Genomic DNA, 18,377 nt, shown 5'->3' with positions numbered 1-18,377 from the left:
ATTCTGCTTAGAAAATGTTTCATAGCCCGAGATCATTTTTAAAATACACATGTTGTACTTGTTTGTTAAATGTTTTAATTTTCACAGTCAGATTTAACTTACCTGTCTTTATTTTTGAAAGATAGAGCCTTAATTTGAGCCTTTTCCAACAGTCCATTTTCTGAATGTCATTTGCTAATAAAAATAATTATTTTTCCGTAGGCAAATGATGCTTTACCATTTGTCTGGTTTATATACCACTGGATCTGGAACTAGAAATAACCTGCCTAAAAGAGTCTGCTTTAAATGTGGAGAGTGATTGTTTCCAGTACTTTTTGTCCCAGTTGTTAAAAGATTACAACAATCCTTAATACTGTACTGCTGGAATGGGTGAGACCAACCTGCGGAGGCATTTAGGACCCAGGGGAAAGCCAGGCTTGGTATAGAAGGACAGTCTCTGGCGCACACGCCTCCTACCCAAATCACAGCCCCGTGCAGCCCGGCTCTCATTCACAGCTTTCTAGAGAAATCTGAGCTCCAACTGCCAGGATAGGGGATCTCACCCACCCAGTTCAGCCGCGAGGACACCTGCAGAAACACATTCTCAAAGCAAGCCTGGGCGGCGGTGTGAAGGTATTTGTTGCCTTTTTCTTCCTTCTGTGTTCGCAGCGCCTCCCCGCCCGTCCCCGCTCTAGCGGTGCCATGGCTGCGGCGTTTCAGCACTTCGGCGCGTGGACAGCTCCCATCTGCAATCCCACTGCACTCCATCCCTTCTGCACCCCACTCTTCACCGCCTCCGCGGTCCATCCTCTTGCCACGCCGCACAGCCTGCGCTCCCCAGCCATCAGCACCCTATCTCCACCATCGCCGTCATCATCTCCACCACCACCGGCGCGGTAACTACAGTCCACACAACTGTGTCTTGTCACTTAGACAAAGCCTGAGGTCCGCAAGGTAGAGAGGAAAGAGCTCAAGTTCTCAGGCATAGGAGGGAAAGTTCAGGTGGAGAGACCCCTGAAAACAAAGAGAGCCGCCTGCTTGAGAGAAAGGGGAAGTGGAGGCAGCAGGAAGAGACCTCAGCAAAAGGACAGATGGGGACTTGCCAGACACCAGCAGTTAGCCAGCTGCCTTTCAGCAGATTAGAGACTGTTTAGTTCAGGAAATTAACATGGCCTGAGGCATAGTGTGATTCCAGGAAGAAATGTTAGCTCAGCCCCGATATTCTGGTTTTCCAATGGAGAGTCACCAGGAAGCAGGGTGGGGGCGATGGGTGACTCACAGCACCCACATGGCTGTTTTTCTTCCTAAGCATTTACCGTAGAAACTCTGAAATTAAGTTTTTATCGAACTGTTCTATAAAATGAGAACCCCAAAGGTTAACTCTGTGGCCAAAATGAAAATTAAAAATGATGGTCGTAAGAACCTAACGAATAAGGCTTTCACTAGGAAATTCTATTTGCTCAAACGTCTCCTTTTCTTGTCTACTTACTTCAATTACCCAGTCTTAAACCTCTCCTGGAAGGAGAACAGATATATCCTTTGCCCAAATGACCAAAGTGGTAATGATATTCGGAGCAGATGGCCTGGCTTTGTTCATTACTAGTCAAGGACTGGCTCAGATTTGGAAGATGAGATTTTTGTGTGCTTTCTCAGTAATCAGGCGATAACACCATTTTCCTATAAATAGTAAAGGGTAATAGAGTGCAGAAATTGAAAAGGCATTTTATGTAACTGTGGTTTGCCTGGCTCTGCTTTACAGTGCTATCGTTCCTATCAAAGCTTATGGGGAGTTGAAACACCTTTCAAATAGCCGATTAATTTGGACCTGATGGTCCAGTCCTAGGTCATGGCACCTATTTGATTTAACCAGGATCATTTGCTTTATAAGAGCTAACAAAGTACAGCAAACAAGTGCTTGCATCTGTCATAAACAAGTGTATTGAAAGGGACTCTTTGAACTGATTTTTACTGAACTGCCAAGTATTGTAGTTTCTTTTGCTGCTGTTTTTGTTTTGTATATTTTTATTGTTTTGGTCAAGATAAATTCAGGATCTTAATTTAAATGTGTGGTATCTTAGTAGAAATGTAGTCAGGTCACTGTTCACAAGAACATTTAAACCAAAGCACAGAAAGCCTAACTCAACAGTACCCTTGTGTATTTAATCTGTCTCCTGGAGAAGAGATATTGAAGCTAGTTTTGTTCTTGCTTATCTTTAGAGGCACCACCCAAAAGTAAAGAGACTCACAAACAGATATGTTCTGGAAGAAGCTTTGTGCAAAAATTCATGCTCAATAATCTTTATGAATGAGGACTAGTCACGTCATGACAAAAGTTTACTTACTGTTACTAATTATATGAACTTAGGCTCAGTTCTATTTGTCTCAAAATTTTACTCATTTTTAAAGCTCAAAGCATGAAAATATTTGGCAAAGCATATTGCATTTAGTCACCTACCTACTGTCCTTAGACTGATAGTATGCACAACAACCAGGGGCTCTCAAGTCTCTGGGAAAGACTTTTTAAAACTCCCTTATCTGTGAGCAAACAATGATCCAGACCAGGAGGTTGGAAAAATGTATACGTGTTGCCAATTTGAGCTGCCTCACCAGAAACACAGGCCCGGAATACAAAGCTTCCAAAGATGCTGTCTTCCTGTGCTTAATGCAATTTCCTGAGGCGGTTGAGGTTTCAAAGCAGGGCTGCTTCAGCGAGATTTACAGGCACCTGTCTCAGACGCAATGCTTCTCCTCCCTGTCTGAAATATGCCAAGCTTATTTATTTTTATAGAGTGTGACTACTGTGGCTTTCATACATTTTTTTTTTTAGTTAGGGCTGTTTATCTTTCATGTTGATAAGAACAAGACTTTCTCATTTAAAAATGGATTTAAAGGTAAAAGGAAACATTTTGTTTTCCAGCACAGTGCTCTCTTTGTGGGAGGGTACAGAATTTTAGAATCTGAGTGTCCACTTCCTAAAACATGAAATCTTGAACTCTTAGAACTGATTATGTCTGCTTACATCTTTGGGCTTGATAATAGAAACAACTTATTATCTCTGAGAAATCTACCCTTGACTTCAGAAACTCTGTTGCTGCAGAACCACCCTTCACAAATGGACTCTGGCTGGCTTTGATCTTCTCTGCTCTTGTGACACTGTGGCCGGGACAGAGGAGGTGACAAGCAGCACAGAGATAAAAATCCTGGAGCCTGTATGGATATATTAACCTCCCTTCTTATACCCTTTCCCAAATGGTCACTGTTTAGATCATTATCACTGGTCCAGATTTCCCTGGAATGAAGCTTTAAGAGGGGACCCACAGTGTGAATGACCACAAGTCTGTAACTGTCATGAGCCCAAATGCTGCATCACTTTAGAGAAAACTGGACTTTATTTCCAATCCAAGTTTTTCTTGGCTTAAAGTTTGGTTCACCTGGATGTATAAACCAGCTGGCCAGACACTGTCTGCCCCATAAAGAACCTTTATGTATTCAGATATAAGTTCATTATTCCTCCACCTTCTCTCATTTTTCTTCATCCGGTCACCCTGTGCTGTTTATTTTCTGTGGACTTGCTCTATGTCAGGACAAATGAAAAATGACCTTTGTGGTAGACTAATTTCTCAGGTACTTTTGTTCAGCTTGACTTCTGTGCAAGGAAGAATGTTTCAGGGTGAGGTTCTCTGTATCCTGGGTTCTAACGGCTGAATCTCTGATTCTTAGATATCATCCAGATATCTAGTTATCCCTTGCCCATTTCTGTTTCTTAAAATAGCACTGCCTCAATTCAGATTCTATTATTGCTCAAATGGTATTATGTAAACGTCCATACCTATATGTGTGTCACATGCATAGGTTACTTGGTGTTCTGAATTTTACAGATTTGGAAGAAACAGGAACAAAGCCGTAGACCAAGGGAAAATGGAGGGCCTCAAATTAACAGGCTTTATAAGCAAACTTCTCAAAATGGAGTCATCTGACATTTTTTCACACTTTATTGTTTTCATTCTTGTTACTTCTCCTTATTTCCCTCTCTTCCTCTCTTCTTTCCCTCCTTCCTTCCCTCTTCCTTTTTCTCTCCCCATCCCTCTTCCTTTTCCTATTTTTGCCTTTCATATTCTCTTTCTCCCATCCTTTCTTTCTTCCCCTTTCCTCATTTTTAGGTGCTATATGGTAGGTGGATGTAATTTATAGGGTGACATAATAAGCTCCCTGGGAGCCATTGCCCATGTGAACAGATATGCTAGTGACATGCTTTTTTTTTTTCTCTATTACTGTGGTTCTGCTGTCCACAGACACTGAGATTTGCTTTGGGACAGGTCATCCATCCCAGCAATTTGAGGTCATTGCTTCTCAGGTCTGATTTTATTGCTCAGTCAGTGAGTTAGGGGTGCTTCTCAGTAGTCTGTGTTCCCAGGAACCTATGAAGTTATGAGTCTGATACTAATTAATGAGCTACCTTTGGTGAAATTCTTGATTGATACATAATAATTACACATATCTGTGGGACACAGTGTGAACTTTCAGTGAATGTATATACTGTTCAATGACCAAATCAGATTAATTGTCAGTTCCTTGTATTGAGAATCTACTTTTCTGCTGGTTTTAAGATATATAGCCATTGTAAACTGTAGTTGACCCACAGTGCTCTGAAATGATGGAGCTTGTTGCTAAGTCTAGCAATGTCCTGGTACTTGCCTCTCTTCTTCTCCATCCTTCCTCCCCTTTGTGCCTCTACCACTCTTCTCTTCTACCAAATCAATGTTTTTTGTCTCTTATAAGTGAGGGGAACCATAGTATTTGTTTTTCTGCGTCTGGCATATTTCACTTAACATGATGACTGGACCTCCCTCAAAGAAGGTAGGACACCAGTTATCCTCTTATTTAAATTTCATAACATCAGGTGTAATTAGTAATGGCCATTAACTACAATGAAAGGCAAACCATTCCAACTTCTGAGGAAGTTCCAAGGTCAGTTGAGGGGGGAAGCTGTGGGGGCTCTTTCTTTCCTCTCATCCAACTCCAGAGCAACTTTCTCCATTCTACTTTCTCCTGGCAGTTTTCTTCATTCTGATCCTTGCTGGGCCCATTGTTGTCCTACCTACATCCGTAAGAAGAGCGTCAGTTACATAGACGTCCTGGAAAAGCAGAGTGAAAGAGGCAATTTGGGGAGCCTCATCTTTCATATGCCTCTAGATTATTTTTCTCAAATAATGGAGTCCATTTGGAGAAACACCTTTTTCCTTTAAGACAAAACAGTCAAGCATTTCTACCTCCTCTCTTCCTTTCGCAGAGATATGCCTACAAAACAGGACTGATTCACTTTGGATACGGAATGCCAACTGCTTGAGACAGCCTATGGCAGGAGAGCAACATCCTATGAGGACATTTCAGTTGAATTTTCCACATGTCTATAACCTTCTCCCCCATGCACTTTTTCCACAAGATTAGAAAGAGAAATGTACCCTCTCCCACCTTAAGGCTGTAGAGGCAGAAAGAAACTCTACTGTCTTCCAGCTTGCCTAGCCCCCTTTTGCATTGTCACACAGCAAACTAAAACCATGAAAGATGACAAAAGATTGTTTTAGAATTTAGGAGTCAACTGTCTGCCAAATTGCTCTAATGTACCTGAGGCCTAGTCTATTTTCATTTTGACCTGGCATCTATTTTGGGTAAGAAGTTCTCAGTGTCTCCACGTTGTTGGAACTCCTTCCAATTTACTTTTAACCTTTCTCTAGAGTGGGAGTAAATGGAAGCACATGACTGTGTTTGGTTGCTATTTTAAAAGGATTCAAGGGAATCTACACGATGAATATTTATGGGGCAGGAGTAAGCTCTGGGTTAGGGTTGAGCTAAAGGTGATGGAATGTTGACAGTGAGCCAGGGTTAAATTCTGATCATGCTACAGCTACACTTTCTGATGATTAAAGGTCTCCCCTCTGTCCTTCCAAACTCTCCCCACCTCTGCTAGGGAGAATTCCTATCTGAAAGTTGGCAAGTATTTGATGAAAGTCTGCATGAAGCAACATATGTACTCAAGGCTTTGATCCTTGACCACACCCAGTGCAAGGAATTTTTATACCAAGTGAAGTCAAAGTAGATGATGCTGGACCATTTAAAGCAATGTTTACAATCATACTGAACAAAACTTCTTTCTCTGGGCAATTCTGAGATCTTTCCAGAATGCTAACATGTTCCCTTATTGTTAGCAGAACCCACACTTCAAGCCTAGGGGTTGTTAATTACACATTCAGAATGTGTCAATCTTTGAAATGGGTCTTTGCAGTTGTTGGATTTTCACCGGGTTGGTGTGGTTTGTAGGACTTCTCTCATTATGAAGACAAAGGGATCAAAGCCTTGAGTACATAGTGTGACTTCTGTCACACTACTCTAAAGCTTTATTTATTAGTAACTTGTGTCCATATTAAATATTAAATATTAAATATTAAATATTAAAGTTTTGTAAGTTCTGTTGTTATTGTTTTTGAGACAGGGTATAATTTTGTAACTCAGGTTGGCCTCAAATTCATAATCCTTTTGCTTCAGTCTCCTGAATCTTGTGATTGAAAGTTTAGTCACCATGCCTAGTGAGGTTTTACAGACATTATCTGTCTGATCATGACAATATTCCCTTTCCACACTTCATACCTGATGTGTAAGTGTGCAACTGTGTGTGTGTATGTGTGACTGGATGTGTGAGTGAGTGTGTTAGTGTGTAAATGTGTGTGAGAGTGTGAATGAGTGTGTGAGTGTGCATGAGAGAGTAAATGTGAGTGTGTGTGTGAATGAGCGAGTGTGTAATTGTGTGGCTGACTTTGTGACTGTGTGAGTGAGTGAGTTGTGTGAGTGTTTGATGAGTGTGTGAGTGAGTAAATATGAGTGAGTGTGTGTAAACAAGTGAGTGCATGAATGCGTGCGTGTGTTTGTGTTAATGAGTGTGTGAGTGTTAGGATGCAGCTACAAAGAATGTGTTGTTAAAGATGGCAACTCCTCAGAGTTAATGGATAGCCATGAACAAAACATAGACAGGTAATTTGCAGTATCAAGTGCTTGTTATATCTATATGTGTGTGTGTGTGTGTGTATCCACATTTTGGTCTAAGCGCTCAGTCTCAGTCTTTCACCTAATAGTTAATAACTTGACTTGAGAGATTGGCTGGAAATGAGATAATGTGATGTTAAACCTCTTGGCACATAACAAGCAAACACAAGTATTTGTCTTTTCCCATGCCACCACTAACTCATTATTCTACTTTAAGCTAGTGTACATCACAACATCTTTTATTTATTGGGAGACAACATAATTACGATTTTAACAAGAACACAGCTAATGGCAGATAGATTTTTTTCATTTCATAAGCATCTTCAGTTATCTCATTCTCATGATTTTACCTTAGTGGTTTTTTTTTCCAGGAAATTACCTTTCTTTGACACATTGTAACAAAGGAAACGATAATTGATGTAAAATGCTTTGACATGTTACACACTTTTAGAGAGGGCATTGCTCCGATTGTGCTGATATCTTCCAGGTATTAATATGGGTTTCTGAAGATGATAATAAAATACATGAGAATAATCAGTGATCAAGAACCTGAAATAGGTTAGACTTGAAAATTTCTACTTCACTAGGATACTTTTTTGTTATTCTTCATACAGATAAAAATAAGCCATGCACTTATAAACCACTTCCTTAAGACTGGCTTGTGTACGAGAAAATATGTACATAGATTTCTTTTTGTCTTAATTGAGATGAAATGCTTTTCTGGAATCTATGTCTGTCAGACATTTAAACTCCTAGTAGTAGAGACTTCCTTTTCTCCTTATTTATCCAAAAAAAACGCAACCCAAATTTCTAGTTTATTAGAAAATTTCACAGTCTATAAGCACAAGCATTCTAGCTTGACCTCCCAAGAGATGAGATACTCCTCTTTCAGAATACAAAGCCATGAGCAACCCTGTAGCACCGGGAGAGCTGTTTTCTGCACCTGATGAAAGCCCCCCTCTCTGCTTGTTGAGTAGACTTCACTGTTGGTGCTAGGCTTGGCCATCTCTGAGGCGTGGTAAAGGGTGAGTCTTTCCGAGACTATGGCAGGGTCTTTGATCTGTTATATTGGCAAAGGAAAAAGAGAGTAGAACAAACTATTAGTGATAGCTGGAAAGGCACAGTCAATTGAATCCTAAATAGCTCCAGCCACTTCCCAATGTTAAAAAGAAGATAGAGGTAGTGGGTCTCTATCTGTAAGGTACAGCACTGTCTAAGGCTGTCCAAGGAACCCTGGGAACTCAGAGGCAGATTTGGGCTCACAGAAGGGTTAGTATGGAAGAGATATGAGGGAAGTAGAGTGGAGATCTGGAGCACTGAGAGGAATGTCAAGCAGATGTTAAGTAGCAGATACTCAAACCTCTGCTACACAGCAGAGGCAAACCAGCGCATGAATGAAGAACATAGCCCAGAGACATTATTTGGACTGTCATCCCGTTTCTATCTCTTGGCAAGATATTTAATTTCTTTGAGTCTTAAATTCTACTCATTTTGTCTGGTCGTTCTAAAATGTAGTATATAAAGAGACTGTGTGAGTGTCTGGGACATAATAAATACAACAATAATAAATAATGAATTATAGCTATTATCATTATTATGAGTTACCAGGAAAGTAAACCACTTTCACCTATGAGTAGGACATCAAGTCCAATGTAACCTATCATAATTCAGACAAGTCCAGTGAGAACACAAGCCTGTGGTTGATGGGAAATGCCACATTGTGATAAACATCCTTTATACAGCTTTTCTTGTGCCCTAACTAGCATTGATTGGTGTTATTTAAATAGCAGTTGGTTCAGGATTCCAGGATGAAGGATTTACCTTTAATGAAATATATATATATCATATTAAGCATGAAATCCAGTGACCCTGGCTGGACTGTTCTCACTAGATGCTTCTACTGCATGCTGAGCACAGAATAAAGATGTAGATTGGAGCAAATTTATTTCAGATATTATAGATCGGAGGCATAGCTGTGTATGGAGGCAGAGCATGAAATATGCAACCTCAATTCTCCCCTTGAACCCACAGTAATTTATCTGGGAAACATTGTTGAGTTCCTTGGACTGTGAGGTAAGTAACTTGCTCCAAAGCAGCTTTAAATCTTCTTCAGGGAACAAGCTGTTCCTATGCGCTGTGCTCTTAGTGCTGCGCTCCTTGGCTTGGAACTGTGAACATTACCCAGAATGCTTCAGTGAGACCAGGATTGAAGTAAAGAGGAAATTCTCTGGGGGGGGGGGAAGGAGGAGGGGATTTTTTTAGAGATAAGGGAGGGAATTAAAGGTTAGCTAGAAGGCTTTAAGAAAAACTAGCCTGCCCCAGATGTGGGAGACCCACTGACTTATAAAAACAGCATTTTAACTGTTGTTTTTTATTGATGCTTGTGTAACTGGTAGCATCTGCTGCATCATGAATACTGTCCTAGGCACTAGGAAAATGTCAGTGGTCACAATGAACTTCTTTGCTCACAGATCTGACCGTCTTTTGTCACATATACTGAGAATTCACAGGTCAATAATAGATGCTCTCCTTTTACAGACGATTCTGAATAAAAGGGAGAAGGAAAGATGCTGATAAGACATGGTATAGTTAAATGTGTGTGTATCATCTGATTTCTGAAGGTTGGGAAGGGTTTCCTGGGGGAGAGCTACTTTCAGATTGAGTTCTGAAGAATGAAGAGGAGTTGGAGACTAATAATGGATGTTACTCACAGTGCGATATGAGTTTATTTCAGTAGTAATACAGAAAGTAATGGGAATGCAGAAAATAAATTGGCAGCAAAGGCCACAGTAGAAAGCCTGTTTCCAATCTAAACACTGGAGTGGGTGTTGGTCTCAGTTATGCCAGCAACCATGGATCTGGAAAGATGGGAAGATTTGAGAGCTAGTAAACCTGTGACTGCCTGGTAGTGGATGGTGAAGGAGAGGGCATAACAAGAGATGGCTTTCAGGTTTCCAGTATGTGAAACTTCATGGGAGTGGTCATTCACTAAGAGGTGAAGCTGGAGGATCAAATTCAGGATGGGGAATATGAGTAGTTCAGTTTTGAGCATAACGTGTTTGTAGTATTAAGTTATCTGCAGGAAGATGCTCAGTCAGCAATGAAATGAGGAGCCTGGAGATCAGAAGAAAGCGAGGGATGGAAGCTATTTGCCTGCAGGTAGACAGATCATGGGGCAGGATCCTGAAAATTCTGGTATTGGCTTGCACAGAGGGAGAAGAATGAGCAGGGAAAGGCAAGAAGCTAGGGGCAGGGATGGCCAGGGCATGTGGACAGAGAAAGGAATGAGGGAAGGAGAAGATGGTCTAAGAAGGAAACGTTTGGTGTCCAATACTAATGGATATCACCTAAACTGGAAACTGAGAATTGTCTTTTGGATGTAGCAACATGAGTGCCATCCAGTACTGTGTGGATTGCTTCGTACCCTTCCAGTTCATGTTTGATCCGGCATCTTCATTGTTAGTGTCTATCTTAGCCAGGGTTACTACTGCTGTGATAAAACACAATGGACTAAACAACCTGGTGAAGAAAGGATTTATTTGCCTTACACATCCCGAATCACAGTCCATTGAGGGAAACCAAGGCAGGAACTCAAAGAATGCATGAACTCAAAGAAAGCACAAACCTGGAGGCAGGAGCTGATGTAGAGGTCATGGAAGGCGATGTTTACTGGCTTTTTTCTCATGCTTTGCTCAGCCTGCTTTTTTAGAGCACCCAGGATGATCAGCCTAGGTGTGGGCCTAGCCACAGTGGCCTAGGTCCTCCTGCATCAATTACTAACAAAGAAAATTCTGTACAGACTTGCCTGTAGCTTGATCTTATGGAAAGAATTTCTCAGTTGACGTTCCTCCTGTCAGATGACTCTAGCTTGTGTCATTAGTGCCTATGTGTCTATAACAGTGATACTTCCATCTTTGGTTTTTTGGAGAGAAGATGTTGTTCGGAATGTCTAAGATCGTGGTGAGTGTAGGGATGGATTGGAGGAAGGAAGTGCACATGGAAGGGCAGAAAGAAAGTTTCAAAAGATATAAGTGATTTTTTTCTTTTGTTTATCATTTATATGGAGAAATAAGATGATAATCAAAACTCTATTATTTTCCTAGGTAAAACAGTATCTCAGGACAATAGAAAATGGATGGATTTAGAAGCCCATATGGGTGAGGTAGAGAGCAGATTGAGAGGCTTGGGTGCCTGTGGTTTCTTAGCAGGGGTGGAAGAAGTCAAAACAACAAAACCCACACGAGCCTGACAACCTTTCTCATGGCTCAGAATGTCCTTCTTGAAGGTCAGTCTTCCAGCCCTGAACTTGTCTGGCACAACCCAGCCTGTGGCAATATTCTTTCCATTAACTAGGCACCTTAGTGTTAGGTTAGCATGGCCTTTCGTATTCTCAAGCTGTGAAGGGCTGCCTTTAAAAGATGTAAGGAACAGATTTATGTCTGAGATACTTGTTTGAGAAATAAGACTAATGGTAAATACTCAATTGTACAGCAGCCATGGTATTTCTGCTGTATCTAGGCCCGTGAACAACCTCATAAGCATGCTTTAACATCATCAACAAAAAACCATTCATTAATAAAATATTGCTCTATTGCTAATTTGACCACAGACCATTATCTTAAGGAGTCAATCACTGTAACCAAAAACTTTGTGAATGTATTTCAAATATTTGTATATTAACCATTCAAGTTGTGAATAATAAGGCCAAATGTCCTATCTTAAGGATTATATGTGCTTAGTTACAAGGTATATATTCATCTAAAGAGAAATAAATTCTTTTCCATCTAGGTTTTAATTAATTTGCCTGGATATTCTCTGCTTCATCTTGTTTCTCTTGTTTCTTTTATGTTTTTCAGTAAGCAATGGCTTCAGTTTTCCTTCTCTTTTGGATGGCCACCACCACATAGGGCCTGAATGTCCTGCTGTTTTCCAAGGATAGAAAGAAGACTCTGTACCTGTCTGTTTTGGGAGCAGTCTTGTAGGAGTGGCATCGAATGGGCCACAGATTCAGCACACTTCCATGTGAATGGGACCAGTTTCTGTTTTTCCCAAACATCAGAGCTTAAGTGCTTGGGAAGGAGATTTGGCCAAGATGACACATTTACAGGCTGGGCTCAGTCCAGACACTATAGAGAAAGCTCGCCTGGAATTGAATGAAAACCCAGATGTTTTACATCAGGACATTCAACAGGTCAGAGACATGATCATCACCAGGCCAGACATTGGGTTTTTACGTACAGATGATGCCTTCATCCTGCGATTTCTCCGAGCCAGGAAGTTTCACCAAGCCGATGCCTTCAGACTCCTGGCCCAGTACTTTCAGTACCGCCAGCTAAATCTGGACATGTTTAAAAACTTTAAGGCAGATGATCCCGGGATTAAGAGGGCTTTGATCGATGGATTCCCGGGAGTGCTGGAAAATCGTGACCACTATGGCAGGAAGATTCTCCTGCTGTTTGCTGCCAATTGGGATCAGAGTAGGTAAATGTAGATAGTGTCTTTACTTGGCTTGGCTTTGTCATAGCATCATCACTGCATGCTGGGGTTCTATTGCTTCGCAGGTCAAAATTCATTCCACGTGTTTTTAAGACCCAGGTATAATGTCACTCCAAAATAAGACTACAAGAGAATCATAGCCTCTTAGTTGTACTGGACATTTCACTCATCGAATAGGGTCATTAATTTTAATAAATTCAAAGCCGATGTACTAGAAGGCCCATGTATTCTCTTTGGCATTATCACCTTTAGCAACAACAGTACAAGAAACAAAAACAAAAAAGCAACAAAATAGATTTGCTAGATTGGTTTCCACACATAAAATTGTCCTGTGGATGCTCTCTGTAAATGTAATATTCTGCTCTTCTGTGTGGCAGATTTTCCATACAAATGAGCTCCCTTGCTAAATGTGCCTTTTAGAGCCCAAACTCCACACTCCCATGTATCCTTCTTCATCTCTCTACCTAGTCCCTCATGTCAAAATATGGGATCATATTTGGCATTGGTCTCAATATCTGACTTCTTCTCGAATTCCACCTACCCCTACCTTTTCTTTTAAAAATCATTCACAGTATATTCACTTCTCTGCTCCCATCGCTATTGACCAAGTTTGGGTTCACATTATTTTATGAAAACAATTATAACAGAAATATAAGACCCCACTGCTCAGCAGATAACCTTTTTTTTTGGGGGGGGGTGTTTACCACATTTTCTACAGGTTATTTGTATAATCTCATCTAACCAAACAGGAACTTATAAAGATTATAAAGGTTCCTGTCATTTCCCATACTTCACATTTGATGGCACCAGAATCTGTGAAGTTACGGACCTGGATTCACTGTCACACAGCTAGTGAAGCCAGAACAGAAATCGTGTCCTGGTTATGTGACTTGAGAGCCAGTTGTCATTAACTCAGCTATGTAATGCTTCTGTGTGTCATAAGATCAGGGAAGATGATGCCTTTTGTAGATTTATCCCTTTGCTGGGTAGCATAATAACCAGTCAATGCTGACTGGGGAGAAATGGAAGGAACCCCTTGCTAGAACATCCATTGTGGCTGGGGTTTCACAAGAATATCATGGATGAAAATTTTATGCTCATGGGAAGACACATGCTTAATGGAAAAATATATCAAAAACCTTCCCAACGCTATTTAAAGGAACTTCTGGTCTGTCTTTCTATTGCCTCGTGCCACTGCTTTCTCTAAAAATAGCAGAAGTACAGAGGAGGCTTCACAGTCATTGACTATTTCCTGGTTGATAAATCAAGGCAGAGCCTTCTGGCTCTGGAAAAGTGCACAAACGTCTCCACACAATCAGCCTAGACTTTAGTCAGCTCTTCACCTGACTCATTAATAGTGATGCGGAATAGATATCATGTTTATCAAGTTCACATTATAGTTCACGGTGAGCCTTGCTTTACATTGTTCCGCTGATGAGAAAGATGGAATTTTACATTAGTTCACCCATCATTGAATCAGCAAGCAAGTAGAGGTGTGAGTTTGAGGCACTTGAGACCATGATGAGAACATGTGGTCTTTGTTAGCGAAGACCCATGTGCAGGTCATGGTCCAATAAAGACACAGTATATAAATGGCTAGATGCTACGCTCTACTCAATAATTGCTCCCGAGACATAGGAGCCATAGACTCGGCATCTAAACAGAAGGAAACAGTCTTACTCCAAAGAATGGTACACTCACATTTTGGCTCTGGACACCAGACGTTTTTGATGATTCTGGAGAATAATCATGCTGATGTCATCGTGCTAAATTGCCAGTGTTCTGAGGCTTCCATCTGCTAGGACGAACTGTGCACTGAGCACCACGGAGCTTTGCTGCTCATATAAAGAAATGAACCATCGAAAGATGTTTTATTTCGTGTTAAGATTTGCTCTGTATATATCCCCAAATATGTCGTGAAGAAATAAGAGGTAACCAATCTCTGAGGAGATAATGAAAATGTTTATGATTATGATAACCTTGGACAAGTTACTTCCTTCTCTGTTCCTTGAATTCCTCAAGTGTAAAATAAGATTCTAGCTCTAATGAGTCATGAGTGAGAAGCCCATTCAGCCTCATCCGATGGATGAGAAGGGATTCCCAGATTCATTTTATAGGCTCCCCATTTGCTCAACTTTAAAAGAATAATCTCTTTTCTCTCCTCTTTTTCATAGTCCTATGACCTAATTTTCTTCTAACTACACAATTTTATCCAAACCATTTTGCTTTTGACAAAGTGGTATTGGTAAGTCTATCCACTTGGCATTAAACCAGATACAAACTAACTAATTTGAACATGAATATGACCATCCCACATGTGGTTATATGCAAGTAGCCTCCTTCAGATTCATTCCTCTCCTGTAAGGCACAGGAAAAAGCAATGCCTTTATGTGGTGTGGGAGATAGCAATGCCATACTGAAGTTCATTGTTTGGCATACGACAAGCATTCAGCAGACACTGGCTTCTGGTATTATCACTACTGTTTTAAAAATCTGACTTCAAAAATAATGGCAGACAGATGGCAAATAAATTAGAACTGGATCCAGGAGGACACGATTTCAAAGCAGGAGTGGGATTATACATGCAAGTAATCCACCCACTTGACTAAAGCACCTGCTTGTTTTCCCCAGATACCTGTCACACAGACCCTGCCCAGACGAGGTCCAAAAGGCCAGAGAAATTCTCACAGCCTTGTAACGTGATTGCGTCTCTCTGGGGGGTGTCAAATGATCAGGCAGTGATTTGAATATCTCACGTGAAAGGTTTACTGAGATTAAGATGATTATTAACATTTATTAAAATGATGTAAAATTTCATCCATCTTGACCTGACCCATGTATAAAAGTGACCAGCTGGGAGCAGGTCACAGCAGAGGCACGATAGCAATTGAGTTACCAGAATTCAAGCTGGTCTTGCCCAGAGGTGGAAGCTCTGAGAGCGGAAATCTGTGCAGTTTCTGTGCTTTCTGCAACTGTCAGGCTGAGCTGAGTGAGTTAAATAAAAAAAGACCATATAATCATTCAGCTAGTGAACATGGCCAGCACTTGTAGAGCTAGCAGAGTCGTTATTCTAGTGCACACACTTGATGTGCATTGGGAACAAGGCGATGCCCTTACTCAATGATTCCTCTGATGGCTCACCTTATCTCATAGCAGCCTTAGCAAGACTTCTCAACCTGCCCCTCTAAGATCCCTAAAGAAAATCCATTTCTTGTCTTTGTTTTTTTTCTGAGCTACAAATCTGCATGTGAGCCTTTGCTGTCAGGACCCTGGTGCTGCAGAGGGTAAGACAAACCGAGAGGCACATGCTTATTTATTCCTGGATTTTACTTCAGTCAAAAACAAAAGTTAAGCTTGGGCCCCATTGTTTTACTGTCTGGAGTCACAATTTCTCAAGTGGAAACTGGATAAGACATCAGGCCTCTCAGGCTGCTGCAAGGACAAACTCAATCTTGGGAGAGTCCCGGAGGCAGAAGAGATTGAATGACGAACTCTGAAGTCAGGTGGCCACCTTAAATTCCAGCAGCCTTAAATCCCACGCCTTAGGATGTCATGCAGTCTCTCGCCTGTAATGCAGGGGTGGTGACCACAGGTTTACACTGGTTGATGTGCAGAAGTACTTCTTTCTTAAGAATAAATAAGCTGATCGGGTAAAGCACTGGCATACCAGGTCAAAAGATACTTTCTAGACACAGAAACCTTTTATACAATTATCAACATTTTCTACTTGGAAAACTGTAAAAATGGTAACCATGACAGACCATAACTCCAAAATTATACTGGGGTGGAAGGCTCTGTTGTTCTTATATACATGGTTTAAAGGCCTCTTTTTATTGTTGATCATAGGTTGTAAGAACAACAATCAGGGGACTCCAGACAACCCAAGTCCTATAATACACCATAATCACATCCACAGTACACTGTGCAGACCGGCTGTTCCAGACCCAGATTTTAGGATGGGGGACCACAACAGATGAACTTATTACAAGTCAGAATGTATGGAGATGTAGGGAACATCCGTCTGTCAATATCATTCTCTCTCACAGCTAAAGGTTCAGAAATCAGCAAGCAAGTTCAAAACTAGCCCAAAATATCGTTTCTTCAGGGAAGTCGAGGCACTGTAAGAAACACTTAAATTTGGACAACTCCTAAAGAGTAAAGGAAGCTGGTGAGGAGCTTGATTAATGCCTTCAAACATAGGGACAAGAAGAAGGCCAAACATCCAGCAGGCGGCTTCTCCTTACATCATGAGATACAGAACAAAAAAGGTCTATACTGAAGACTAGCAAGTCCCAGGCAAGGTTTAAGACACAAAGCTGGGGCAAAGCTGAGAAAGTAGAGAAAAATTTAAAGAGGGACCAAAAACCTCAGTAATTTACTCAAAGTAAGTCATATTCCAATGAAATGCTTTAGAAACTCACACTTAAGAGAAAAATACATAGCTAGTAAAATCAACATTTTTAAACAGCATGTCTGTTTTCTTCTGGTTTGACTCAGCATGGCTCTGCTCTGTCAAGCCAGCTATCTTGAGGAAAGAGCCTTCATTAAATTGTGTACTGTTATTTCAGTGCCAGTCCCTGTAACAACAACACACACACACACACCGAGATACAGCTGCAAGTGTCTTATTTTTCCGAAGCATTTCCCAGGGCATTTTCTCAGTTACTGCTAAGTGCTGTTGGGGAGACAGAGCATCACTAACTTACTGATGGTGATGAAAGGGGTTTGGGAGGTGATGGTGCCGTGTTCTTCAGGGAGCAATGTGAGTCACCCATGGAAAAGCTGAGGCTTACAGCTTCCATTCCAAGTTAATTCCAAAGACATCTGGAACCAATTACTCAGCCTTGGCATTATTAGATGTTTCAAAAATACCATTGGAGCTTCTGCAAGGCTCTCTCTCTCTGTCTCTCTCTCCATCCCTGTCTCTCTCTGTCTGTCTTTCTCTGTCTCTGTATTTCTCTCTGTGTCTCTCTCTGTATCTCTCTGTATCACTCTGTCTCTCTCTGCTCTTTCTGTCTCTTTCTCTCTGTCTCTCTCTGTCTCTCTCTCTCTGTCTCTGTGTGTGTGTGTGTATGTGTGCGCGCGTGCGCATGTGCATGTATGTGTGTGTCAGAAGTCAGCATTGGGGCTCTTCCTGGATCACTCTCCAGGGCCTCTCACTTAGCCTGGAGCTTATTCCTTCAGTTAGGTTGGCGTCACCGTGAACTCTATGAATCTGCCTGTCTTCTACTCTCCAGCAGTAGGATTATGAAATTGTATTAATATGCTTGGCTTTTAGCTGAGTTTTGGGTGCTGAACCCAGGTTTATAAGCTTATGTAGCATGCACTTTACTGACTGAGTAGCTACCGACCCCATAGATTTGCTATTCTTTAATGTGATAAGTAAAAATGCATTCCTCATGCATTCTATAGCAACCAGAATAGCTGCAATTGTCTGGCCTGCTGTGCTTCCTGAAGGTCCCAATGTAGTCCTCCTGTCCTGGGCTCTATTCAAGAACCACATCTCCCAGCAGTACCCCAGTCATCTCCTCTAGGCACATCATCTGAGGAAGATGGGTGTTCAGGTGTTGAAGATGAGGATATGATAGTTCCTTCTGATGATAGATCCACACTAAGACACTTGGAATTGTCTGTGCTTAGAGATGGTTGCCTTCTAATTCAGTATGGTTTCTTGAAAGGTGTTTAGTTGTTCCTTATTCCTTGACACTGTGCAGTAGTTTAATTTGTTGAATTTTCTAGAGACAGTAGCTCCCTCAAACCTTACTTGTAATTGCCCACCTGCAACAACCTCTCCAGAACTGGTGTAGAGAAGGTGCCGGGTTCAGAGGGTGTAAGATGGCTGACTCATGGGGGATGAGTTTTAA

The 18,377-nt window shown here is 41.3% G+C and overlaps 1 protein-coding gene and 1 long non-coding RNA gene across 3 annotated transcripts in view; one reads left to right on the top strand and one right to left on the bottom strand.

Moving 5' to 3' along the window:
- Positions 1 to 442: 442 nt before the first annotated feature.
- Clvs1 (clavesin 1) overlaps positions 443 to 18,377 on the top strand; it is a 181,553-nt gene continuing 163,618 nt past the window's right edge. Inside the window, exons 1-2 of one of the 2 annotated variants that reach the window (XM_076924225.1) lie at positions 443 to 612; positions 11,874 to 12,498. In XM_076924225.1, the coding sequence (XP_076780340.1) occupies positions 12,044 to 12,498 (455 nt within the window). In that variant the 5' untranslated portion in view covers positions 443 to 612; positions 11,874 to 12,043. Of the gene's footprint in view, positions 613 to 676; positions 876 to 11,873; positions 12,499 to 18,377 lie in introns of those variants that run through there. The other variant, XM_076924226.1, reaches the window with a different exon arrangement.
- The window catches only part of LOC143438553 (uncharacterized), a 28,931-nt gene continuing 18,507 nt past the window's right edge, over positions 7,954 to 18,377 (bottom strand). The window contains exons 2-3 of the long non-coding RNA XR_013107309.1: positions 14,215 to 14,348; positions 7,954 to 8,077 (exon numbers count right to left, since the gene is read on the bottom strand). This is a non-coding gene — a long non-coding RNA (uncharacterized LOC143438553). The remainder of the gene's footprint in view (positions 8,078 to 14,214; positions 14,349 to 18,377) is intronic.

Source organism: Arvicanthis niloticus, chromosome 25, assembly GCF_011762505.2.
Source record: "Arvicanthis niloticus isolate mArvNil1 chromosome 25, mArvNil1.pat.X, whole genome shotgun sequence".
Lineage (NCBI taxonomy): Eukaryota > Metazoa > Chordata > Mammalia > Rodentia > Muridae > Arvicanthis > Arvicanthis niloticus.
The sequence above is the reverse complement of the archived record's forward strand: the minus strand, read 5'-3'. Positions and strand labels throughout refer to the sequence as shown.